Genomic DNA, 12,690 nt, shown 5'->3' with positions numbered 1-12,690 from the left:
CCCGCTCCGCAACTCGGCGTAAGCAGCTCGTGAGGGATGCGGTGCGCCACCACTCGTCCCGCTCTTCCCACCTGGCGAGGAATCACACACGGGGCCCTGGTTTGGGTGGTGGGGTGGCTGAGCTGGCCTGTTCCCCTGAAGACCGAGCGGCCGCTCCGACAACCCTGGTCATCGGGGACTCCATTGTGAGGCATGTCCGCATGAGGGAGGCGTTAACTTTGTCGTTCCCCGGAGCCACCGTTTCCGACGTAACCAGGAAAATACCAGACATCCTGAACTCTCATCCGCAGGCGAAAAGGATTATTATCCACGCAGGTACGAACGACATCGCCAGGCAACAGTCCGAACTTTTAAAACAGGACTTTAGACACCTTTTTAATTCCATCTCACAGTCCAAAGTGACTGTTTTTATTTCTGGCCCCACCCCCACCTGCGGCAGAGGGATCGGCAGATTCAGCCGTCTGCTGAGTCTCAACACCTGGCTCTCCTCTGCCTGCAACTCCCACCACGTCGGCTTCATCAACAACTTTGATGTTTTCTGGGAGAGACGACACCTCTTTGGACCTGACGGGCTTCATCTTAACAGAGGAGGTGCCCGCATGCTCTCATCCAACCTGGCTTTTGGCCTTCAGCATGGTATCATCCCCAAACCCACACCTGTTGCTCTGTCCCACTCTGATTGATGTCCCCCAGGTCCATGCTCCTATTCACTCAGTTCCACATCTGACCACCATACACATAATACTGGACTTGGACCTCAAACTTACATCAACACTACTTCCATTCCAGTAATCATTACACTATATCGACACATCAGACACCGCCATACTCACCCTGTGAACCCTCATAACCTCCGACCACTCAATAGACACCCATACCCCACCTCCATGATCAACAAGCCACCTGTCACCATCAATGTAGCACTTTTTAATGTCCGCTCTCTTTTAAATAGAACCTTTTTAATGAATGACATGATTTTAGATAATAAGTTAGACTGTCTTCTTTTAACTGAGACATGGCTTGGTACTGACGCATCCGTTGTTCTCACTGAGGCCTGCCCACCAAATTTTATTTTCTTATATTCTACTAGAGAGGGTAAAAGAGGAGGTGGGACGGCATCCATCACAAATGACTCACTGACCTCAAATGGAGTGTATTTTAACAGTTACAAGTCATTTGAGCACCATGCCTTTACTTTTAGCAGCCCTCCGATTCTTTGTGTCACTGTATACAGACCACCCCATCACTCTAGTTCTTTTATTAGTGAATTCTCGGAATTTTTATCAATCATTCACACTTCTTATAACAGGATTTTATTATCTGGTGATTTTAATCTACATGTTGATGACACCTCGGATCCAATATCCAGAGAGTTTTTAAACCTTTTAAATTGTCTTGATTTTAAGCAGCACGTCACACAGCCAACTCACAACAGAGGACACACCCTGGACCTGGTCATAACCCATGGCCTGTCCATCGGTGTGTCCTCTGTTGTTGACCTGGCTATGTCCGACCACTACTGTGTATTTTTTAGCATCACCAGTTTTAACCAGGAGGAGGCCCCGGTGAGAACAGTGAGGAGACGCTATCTAACTTCTGAAGTGGCTGCAAATTTTATTGAGATTTTACAGAGCACTCCTGCTGAAATTTTACCTGCACCTTGTGATTTTATCGTTGATAATTTTAACAGTAAACTGAAGTCAACTCTGGACTCAGTAGCTCCACTTGTAACAAAAACAATAAAAAGGAAACCTACACCCCCGTGGAGAAATAACGATGAGATCAATAAACTGAAAAGAAAATGCAGGAGTGCTGAGAGAAGATGGAGAAAAACTAAATTGACAGTTCATTACGAGATTTTATGTCAACAACTCAAAACCTACAATAATACAGTAAAAAAGGCACGAATTTCCCATTTCTCACAACTCATTTCCAACCATAAAAACAATCCCCGGTTCCTCTTCTCCACCTTTAATATTTTAACAGGCACAAATTTTAATAAAGTTTTTAAGACACCAACAGACGATCTTTGTGAAAACTTTGCAGACCACTTCAGAACTAAAATCAAGGACATCAGATCCTGCCTGTTACCCCAGAAAGTTTTGCCTGTTAACACACCTGGACTGTTGTCCTTGCCTGAGGAGAGACTGGAGAGTTTTGCCCTGGTTGATGCAAGGACACTTGGTCGAGTTTTCTCCCAAGTAAGCCCAACAACCTGCCTTTTAGATCCAATTCCCACATCACTTTTAAAATCACTTTATGGATTCCTTGAGGAGCAGTTTTTAAACATCTTGAATTGCTCTCTTCAGACGGGTGTCTTCCCCACCGCCTTCAAAACGGCGGTGGTGAAGCCCCTTCTGAAGAAGAGCAATTTAGATCCCAACAATCTTAATAATTACCGACCCGTATCCAACTTGCCGTTTTTAAGTAAAATTTTAGAAAAACTGTTTTTTTACCAACTTAATGACTTTTTAAACAGAAATAGCATTTTAGAGAAACATCAGTCTGGCTTTAGGAGGAACCACAGTACCGAGACAGCACTTTTAAAGATTTTAAACGACATCAGGTGGAATTTAGATAACAAGAATCTCACAGTCTTGGTTCTACTGGATCTAAGCTCTGCTTTTGATACAGTGGACCATCACATTTTATTAAATAGACTTAGATACCTGGTCGGCCTCTCTGGTACTGTTCTTAACTGGTTTTGTTCTTATCTCACAGGCCGATGTTTTTATGTAAGTATGGATACATGTTCCTCAGGAACCCATGAAATTGAATGTGGGGCTCCTCAAGGCTCAATCTTAGGTCCACTCCTTTTTAATCTGTACATGCGTCCCCTTGGGGACGTGATCAGGAGGCACGGCATCAGCTTCCATAGTTATGCTGATGATACACAGCTATACATCGCCGTGTCTCCTGATGACTCAGGGCCACTTGATGCCCTTTTTAACTGCACTGTAGACATCAAGTCATGGATGGCAGAGAATTTCCTGCAGCTCAACCAGGACAAAACTGAGGTTTTAGTCATAGGTCCTGAAGGCCAGAGAGAGAAACTTTTACCAAAATTACAGGATATTAAACTAGCCGACTCTGTTAAAAATTTGGGCGTGATTTTTGACTCTGAGCTAAATTTTATCCCACATATTAAAAATATAACAAAAATAGTTTTTTATCACCTTAAGAACATAGCCAGAGTCCGCACGTTTCTCTCTCAGGCCAGTACGGAGGTGCTAACGCATGCTTTTATATCCTGTCGTTTAGATTACTGTAATGCCCTGCTCTCTGGTCTTCCCAAAAAAAGTATTTTAAATCTCCAATTATTACAGAACTCAGCCGCACGTGTGCTGACGAGGACCAGAGGGCGGGAGCACATTACACCGGTTTTAAAGTCGCTGCATTGGCTCCCCGTCCGCTTCAGGATCGATTTTAAGATTCTCTTACTGGTTTTTAAATGTCTTAACGGCTTTGCCCCTTCTTATTTATCTGATCTGCTTTTACCATATCAACCCCCGCGGACCCCGCGGTCCTCCGGCACTGGCCTTTTAGCGAAACCAAAACCCAGAACAAAAACCCACGGTGAGGCAGCATTTAGCCACTATGGCCCCCACCTGTGGAACAGCCTGCCGGAGAGCCTCAGGACTGCGGAGACTGTTGATATTTTTAAAAGAAGATTAAAGACGCACCTTTTTAATCAGGCTTTTAACTAATATTGTTAAGCTTTTATTATGTTTTCATCCTTTTAGTCCTATTTTATGTTCTTATTCTTCACCTTTTAACTCCAGTGTTTTGTTTTTATCTTGTTAGTCCTATTTTATGCTCTTAATCTTCAGTTTTTAACTCCAGTGTTATGTTTTATCTTTTAGTCCTATTTTATGGTCTTAGTCTTTAGCTCCAACTCCAGTGTTTCCTCAGGGGGGTCCTCCACACTGGGGGCTGTTTGGGTATGCTGAGGGGGTGCCATCCTTGGGTCCCTTCGACACGGCCGGCTGGGGGGTTCCTCCCTTTTAATGTGGGGGTCCGCCCGTCTAACGGAGTCGGAGGGCCCGGGTGCTGGTCCTCCGATGGCACGGCCTGCAGCTTCTCCCAGTGTGGACGGCCCCAAAGGTGGCGTTTCCTTGTTCCTCAGTACCATGCCATGTCTCCCTAATGTGGGTGATTGTGTGCTTGCGTGTGTGTGTGTGTGGGTCTAGTATGGAGGGTAGGAAGGAGGGGCTTTCTTTTTTCTTCATTGTTTTCCTTTTTAATTGTGGTAATTGTTTTAATTCTGGAAAGCACTTTGTGTCGCATCTCCTTGCAGGAAAAGTGCTCTACAAATAAAGTTGATTTGATTTGATTTGATAAGTGTAATCATGGACTGGCGTTTTTCTTTGATTGGTTCAACAGCCCTATTCACATCATTTGAACCAATATCTTCACAAATTTCTTGATTGTCCAAATGCTTGTGAGACCTGGTAACATGCTGACTATCAGGTGTACCACTCCGACAAATGCCAAAGCAACTTCCTAACAGGCCCTCATTGACACATGTCACACACTCATAGTGATTACCACTCGAGTTGTCCAAATAAATCCCACGACTGGATTCTGACGTTGAACTATATCTCAACCAATGACCACCGTAAAAAGTAAAGATATTTATTCCTAAACTATCCGCTGCAGCCTGAATTTCCACCTCTGTTGCCCAGCTATTGACATATTTCATTTTGGAAACACTAATATACTCTGTCAAACAATTGTACTCACTCCTGAGAAGCTTCTCATAATCTTCACAGTGCTTTTCCATATGTTTAACCACATGGAGTCTAATTTTCCTGTGATTTTTCTGTGTGCCACTCACCGCTTGTGATATGGCACGGAAAAAACAGTTGCCATCAGCAACAATGCTCTCCTTTTTACAGGGAGCTCCCAAGGGTCCAACACGCAAATTGACAGGCACAGTTTTGACTTCACAATCTATATTCAAAAGTTGGCACACATCTTTGGAGTCATTTTGAAGCATTGGACAAAAGGCATGCTGTGTGGTAACAACACTGACTACTTCGACATCAGATGCACATGTACTAGAAATGTCAGCCATTTTAAACTTTTTGGAAACATCAGTCACCTCCAAGTGACGTTTTCTATCAGCCACAACAGTCACAACAACACCAGCTATCTCAAAAAGTTTTTCTGTTCCACCAAACCCTGCAGCCAAATTGCTAATGTGATTAGCAAGATCATCGAGACTACCAAAACACAGAACAACACTGGTTCCATCACTGCACACCATGCCATTACAGCTACGCGAGTGCGAATCCACCAGACAATACTGACCAGCATCACAAATTATGGCACAACTACTTTGACAGACCGTAAAAATGCATGTGCTGTACTTGCCAAACATTGTTTGTAAAGCATCATGCAGAGTGACATGAATCCCGTTTTCAATATAATAGCTGGAAACTACATTGACATCACCTAAAGCATAATCATCCTTCACACAAAACTCAAATTTGTGTCCAGCAATCACCTCCTGTTTGGGCAATTCTGTGGCACACAAAAAGTGGGTAGATTCACCACAACGGCTCATTTAAGAGCCATCCACTTTTCCATAAAGAGCAAAATGTTCCAATGCATTCCACACACCGCAACGCACTGCTTCAGAATAAAACGTAAACAAATGGTTGTCGAAAGGATCTGACCGATTAGAATGATATACAAAATACTACACTCAGAAAATGACCCAGAGCCTTATTAAATATAACAATAATAAAGTTTACTAACTTTGTAAAATCTCTGAAAATCATTTAATCGCTTACATAAATAAATGCTTAAGTCCAGAGCTTAAGCTTGGTGACGTAGACCGTCATGACGTGCCCCCTTCGCGGCCAAAGGGGTGGAGTTATGATAGGTCTCTTGGCAGTTTCCGGCAACACAACTCCAACGAAGGTATGGAAACACGGCAAGTTATATGGACGACAATACATCGGTAAGTAGAGCACTTGCAATTTTTAAACTAATAGCGACCCCGTCTTCCTTCAAATACGCTGGGTGTTGTTGTTTTAATGTCACCGCTATTCTGTTGTGCGTAAGCTAACTTTAGCTATGTTTGCTAGCCACCAAAGAGCTCAGCTAACATGGTTCGTTGGGCGAACATACTTTAACAGGTAACGGACCATCGAACCGGAAAAGTTTAGCTTTTAACGGCGCTCTCTTTGTGTGTACGCCGTGTTTTGCTTAGTTTTACTTTGTGTTTTTATAACATGTCGATATGCTCCGGAATCTCTTGTAGGAACAGCCGAGGTACTTCTGGAGCTCATTACAAATGTAATACAAGAGTTTTCAGCATTCGTTTTCTACCCCTCACCCACACGAAGGTTGCGGGGGGGTGCTGGAGTCTACTTAGAATTAAATTTGCATGTTTTTGGAATGTGGGAGGAAACCGGAGTACCCGGAGAAAACCCACGCATGCACGGGGAGAACATGCAAACTCCACACAGAGATGGGCAACAGTATTCATTAAAATTATTTATTCATGGTTTCATATACAAAATATTAATTCAAATTATGAATTAATGCATGTATTTTGTAATTATATTTGCAGATATAATTCATGTCAATGTGCATTTTTGGCAGGCAAGTGATTAGCGTGCAGACCTCACAGCAATCGATGAGCAATCGAAAATGAATGCATGAATGAATGTGCATTTTAATTCATTCTTTACAACTGTGGATTTAAAACGCAATCCAAAAACGATGTACATGAAATTAGACAGCACTTTTAAAAACAAACCATCCTAACACTGTTTATGCTCCTTTTTAAGGTGGCGGCCCGTGGCCTGGCAATGTAGGCGCTGCACATTGGAGGATACTTCAAAAGGGGAGCTTCTCAAGCATTACCAAGTCAAGCACAGTATTTATGGATGTGGCTGTAAGTACCCTGTCTTCATTTAAGATGTCCTTGCTCCCTTAAAACATGGAACAGTGGTGAAGTGGTATTCTTCCTCGCTATCCTCCAGGAGCTGAACCAAAACCAACTAATCACCAATTAAAGAAGAGCGACAGCCCAGTCATTAAGGACTTGATGTGGAGAACTTTTGCACATAGAGGAACATACAACATACACATGAGCATCAGTGACATGAAGCACAGGTGGCCTACCTTGTTTAATGTCTCACAGGTGAGTATTTGGATCTTTTGTGTTAAACACATTATGGACTGTAAACAACTACTGTATGTTTCACAGTTATACTTAAGTATGCACTTCACTTTTTGTTGTCACTGATTTTTTGTATCTTCTTTCATATCTCTCTTTCAGGAGAGGAAGGTGCCAGAATGGAGGTGAAAGGACACCAAAACTGTTATCCTTGTTTGCAGCGAAGAAAAATGTTGTCAGAGCAAGAATTCAAGCACAGACGAACAATCTATTTCAGGTATTAAAACCATCCTCCACCTATTCAATTTGTACTTTACTTGCAATAGTCATCATTCCACCTGTCTCATTCACATTTCTCTCCATTCTCTGTTCACATCATACAGCTGACATTTATCTTGTCTGACTCTCCCTCCTATTTATTACTCATCCTTTCCTCCCGTCTTTCTCAAAGGAGCTGTACGTATGTACGAAATTCACATCAAGTAAACAAAATATCGCACAATATGTCTGTCATCAGAGACTAAGAAAACATGTTAATTTGAAATAAAGATGTGACAACAAGCCTTCTGCAGGTGCACAGCGCACAGACACAATGTCAGGGCGGTGAAAGTGAAACAATAACCCGCACAGCACCTGAGTGACATGACCTCTGCTTTTAGTTACTGTGACTGATAGTAAGAAGCTAAATACTCGTCCATCCTACCCGCTTAAGCCACAGAAGCCTGAATAGATATCACTGTGACAACAGATACTGCCGCTTCATTCCTGCTGCTAGTTGCAATACAGATTTTTTTATTTCACTCCAGCAACAGCCACAATAGCCACAATCTTACATACAGCCCCTTGAACAGTTTTTGAATGTCTCTTTTCTATTGTAATGTAATTCATTTGCATGCTATGGAGTAGCAAAGTTCCCACCAAGAGGCCACTCTTGGCCAGACACCTACAGACCGCCATGCATACTGTGTGTTGTCTGACCCCTTTGTTTTGCAAAGGTAATAAAACCACCAGAGCTATGTATTTATTTCAGGCATTCTCTATCCTACTTAGGATGATAGAAATTTTTCCACAACAATTGCACACAAAGATGGAGCTGCTTTTTGTATGCCATAAAGCACATATGTCAAAGTTAAGTCCCACAGGCCACATCAGGCCCGCGAGAGGGTTTTACCTGGCCCGCTTGATGATATTAATCTAATATTAAATTCAGCCCGCAGATAAACTGTACTACATTTCCCACAATGCAACAGGGACGCGTGTGCAAGAGCATAGCGGGAGGCATCTTAATTTATTCAGCAGTCATTCAGCATCAGTCATTAGCACAACATCAAAAGTTAATTTACAGATACCCATCAACAATGGCTAAATGGAAGGTGGACAGTGAAAACAAGGGCTTTCAAACAAGGTGGGAGTTAGAGTACATGTCACAGAGGTAGCTGGAAAACCTGTGTGTCTTCTATGTGGACAAAGTGTGGCGGTGATGAAAGAATATAAGATGACATGGCTGAAATTAAAAATGACTGACAGAGTCATAAGAAAATATTGCTTTATTTATCCAATCATATGGTAATATATTTGTTATGTTTTCAGTAAGTTAAATCTTGGTTTTAATGAAGATTGGACAGTCCGGCCCTCGGCTTATGGCCAAATGTTTTATTTAGCCCTCCGTCCACTTGACTTTGACACCCCTGCCATAAAGCAGCTGTGGACAACAGAACAGAGTACGTGCTATTTCTCTTGTGAGGTGCAAGTTGAACGTGGACTCCTAACAGCTGTCTACAATATCTGCAGGATGCCGGGGATGGATCAACCAGCATTCAAGAAAAGATGGCATAGTGATTGAGGGCAGCACCGTCCACAGCAATCTTGGGGATCTTAGCCAAGCCCGCTACTATCTGATGGGACTGACGTATGCCAAGACCTGCGATTCCCCGAGACCCTGTCATCCAGTTTTATGGTGTTCCAGTTAGTACTGCTGGATCTGGATTTATGGAAACCTTTCAAAGACTTTGCCAACGAAATGTTGTTGCCTGGCTCCCGTAAAGTGAATGGTTGTCTATATGTGCCCTGTGATTGGCTGGCCACCATTCCAGGGTGTACCCCGCCGCTCGCCCGTAGACAGCTGGGATAGGCTCCAGCACCCGTAAGGACAAAGCAGGAGAAAATGAATGGATGTTGTTGGCGGCTTTCTGAGTGATTTTTGGTTGGTGAAGTTTACCTGTCCTAAGTATAGAAGTTTCATGTGTTAATGTTTATTCAAGTGTCTTAAGGTCATGAAAATGTCATTCTTTCTGCATTTCAGCCATGTGTTGCAACAATTTCTACCAGATGCTCATATGCTCGTTTTGATGTTGATGTACCCTGAGGTTATATAATTCAAATGGAGATTTCTCAGACTATGTCCAATAATGATGGCAAGATGTCACCCCGTGAGGCTTTGAACCATTTCAATCAACTGGTTTGACAAATGATTCATTTCTTCAAGCTTCATGTGCACACGAAACCACCTACTGGCCTTGGATAGAATTACATGCGGCTGTATCTTCATGTGTGATGCATTAAATGCTGATCTGTTTTGGCTCTAGGATATGATTATGTACTACAAAACATTGTAGAACCACTTAATTAACCTAAAAAGCGTAAGATTAAATATACAGTATATATAACATACTGAATGTTTTATTGTCCATCAATGCCATGTATCGTGATATGGCTATCTTCATCATGGTTTTATGTCACCTGGCGGCCATGGTTTCAGGGAAAGTGCTTGTGTAACTAAAAGATGTATGCTTGTGTAACCTGGATAGAATATGAAAGATATAATTATTTTTTTATTCAATAATATTTTTTTATTACCAATTTTTGGTTTCAGGCGATTCCTCTTTTTTGATACATGTCGACAATGAATCGACAAACTATCCACACGCTCAACAGACTGACTCTCACCACAAAACCCCACATTTTAATGTTTAAGCCTGAGGGGTTTATATCGCCGACTGATAGGAAAACATCGCGGCAAATTCTAAACGTTTTCCGGAATCCGTCACGTGGTACAGCCGGGCAGCGAGGCTTCGGATGTCATCGATTCAGGCCCCTCCCCTCAATGAATCACCCCTCGGTCCACGCTTCCGGGAAGTGCCCACTCAATAACTCGACACACGCTTTGAGGCCCCGGCACCTCTTGTAAAGTCACTACTGTTCAAAGATGAAATAGATATTTTATCTTTGTCAAAGGAGACTAATACATGTTTAGCGTATTTTTTCATGGTTTTTGTTTGTTTCAAATATTGACTTGAAGTACTGAAAAAGATTAAAGAAATATGCATTATACATCATCAAGTTCATATTTTTTCTCTATTTGATAGTCCATTATTACATTCTGTTAAAGACAGAGTAAATGGAGCAGATTTGATTTTTTCTATAATGAAAAATCATCTCATTTTCATTTACAACTTGCTGAGATTGTGATGTTACAACATCATTACACATGGTTACTGTGCGATATATATATATATATATATATATATATATATATATATATATATATATATATATATATATATATATATATATATATATATATATATATATATATATATATATTTGTTTTTTTCTACGGAACTGTCGCTCTTTCAAGGTGGAATTGATGTGCAGTTCATGAGCAAAACATATCACATTAATTATAAAAACAACAGAAATGGTGTAATATACAATTTATTAAAATAACGTCAACACATCTGGAGCGTCGAAGAATGTCGCCTAACTGTCTGGTGTCCAGCAATGTCACGCCCATGACATGGTCACATGACACAGTATTATAAATAAGAAGCCATTTGGTCATTTTTTATTTCCACCTCAGTCGCCTCCCAATTAACACAGCTGAAAGGTAAGTGCTTTCTTATTATTTGCCCTTATTTTGACCATTGAATGCAATTCATGTTTAAGTCAATGTGAACATCTGCACATTTTATCATCTCTTTTTGTGTCTAGAATGGCCAGCTCTTCTTCTCCGGCGAAATCGCCCACATCCACCAACCCGGAGGTGCAAGCTTTGCGCACCAAATGCCAATTGTTGTGTGTAAGTATTTGGATGATTTTATTCGTTCATATCATTATTATTCTGATGCTAGAAAATATTGTATTCTTTCTATAGTTCTACATTTCAACAGAATAATATTTGTTATTAATAATAATAATAATAATAATAATAATACATTTTATTTGTATAGCGCTTTTCAAGATACTCAAAGACACTTTACAGAAGAATGAAGTTGAATAGAGCAAGTAAACAGAATAAAAGACACACCAAAATACAACATTCATTGGATAGTACACAGTTAAAAAAGCGGGGCGGGGCACAGCAGTCAGATATAGAAGGTTAGACATTAAAAACAGATTTAAAGAGGTGGGTTTTGAGTTGTTTTTTGAAGGTGGGAAGGTCAGGGCAAGCACGGAGTGAGTGGGGCAAAGAGTTCCAGAGAGTGGGAGCAGCGATGGAGAAGGCTCTGTCTCCCCAGGTTCGGAGCTTGGTCTTACAGGGGAGTGCCAGGAGGTTGGAGTCTGAGGAGCGAAGGGGACGCGGGGGATTATGTGGATGGAGGAGGTCTGTGAGATATGGGGGGGTCAGATCGTGGAGGGCTTTGTAGGTGATGAGAAGAATTTTGAAGTGAATGCGTTGGGGGACGGGAAGCCAGTGGAGGTTTTGGAGGACAGGGGTAATGTGTTCACGGGAGCGGGTGGAGGTGAGGAGGCGGGCAGCGGAGTTCTGAATATATTGTAGTTTGTTGAGGGTTTTGGATGGTGCACCGTAGATAATGCTGTTGCAGTAGTCGATTCTGGAGGTGATGAATGCATGGATCAGGGATTCAGCGGCAGAGAATGGAAGTGATGGACGGAGTCGGGCTATGTTCTTAAGATGAAAGAATGCAGTCCGGGTTAACTGTTTGATGTGGGGTTCAAATGAAAGGGTGGGGTCTAGGAGGATACCAAGGTTGCGGATGAGCGGGGATGGAGTGAGGGTGGCGCTGTCAAATTGAAGATGGAAATTATGGGTGGGCGCCGTGGTGTTTTTGGGACCGATGATGATAATATCTGTTTTGTCACTATTAAGTTTGAGAAAATTTTGTTCCATCCAAGTTTTGATATCAGCTAAGCAGTTGGTGAGGGTGGAGTAGATGTTGGAGTTGATGGAGGTGGTAGAAATGTATAGTTGAATATCATCAGCGTAGCTGTGGAAATTGAGGCCATGTCGACGGATGATATTGCCAAGTGGAAGGATGTAGAGGATGAAGAGAAGAGGACCAAGCACCGAACCTTGGGGAACACCTTGAGGTAAAGGGGCTATGGAGGAGGAGCAGCTATTTATGTGCACAAACTGTTGACGGTTGGTGAGGTATGATTGGAGCCAGGACAGAGCAGAATCGGTGATATTGAGGCTGGTTTTGAGGCGGGACAGGAGGATAGAGTGGCTAATGGTGTCAAAGGCTGCGGTGAGGTCTAGGAGGATGAGGATGGTAAGATGGCCGGAATCGGAGGAGAGAAGAAGATCATTGGTG

The 12,690-nt window shown here is 42.2% G+C and overlaps 1 protein-coding gene across 1 annotated transcript; it reads right to left on the bottom strand.

Annotated features, from left to right (window-relative positions):
• Nucleotides 1–4,258: 4,258 nt before the first annotated feature.
• LOC131105297 (uncharacterized) lies at nt 4,259–5,569 on the bottom strand. The gene has a single exon (XM_058053280.1). It carries the CDS (start codon nt 5,567–5,569, stop codon nt 4,259–4,261), a length of 1,311 nt encoding a protein of 436 aa, XP_057909263.1.
• Nucleotides 5,570–12,690: the final 7,121 nt, after the last annotated feature.

The sequence above is a fragment of the Doryrhamphus excisus genome, chromosome 17 (genome assembly GCF_030265055.1).
Source record: "Doryrhamphus excisus isolate RoL2022-K1 chromosome 17, RoL_Dexc_1.0, whole genome shotgun sequence".
Lineage (NCBI taxonomy): Eukaryota > Metazoa > Chordata > Actinopteri > Syngnathiformes > Syngnathidae > Doryrhamphus > Doryrhamphus excisus.
Note: the sequence above shows the minus strand (reverse complement) of the source record. Positions and strands in the feature narration are given on the sequence as shown.

Excerpts from the sequence above, each read along its gene's own strand:
- LOC131105297 (XM_058053280.1), bottom strand. The coding sequence starts at position 5,569 with ATGAGCCGTTGTGGTGAATCTACCCACTTTTTGTGTGCCACAGAATTG.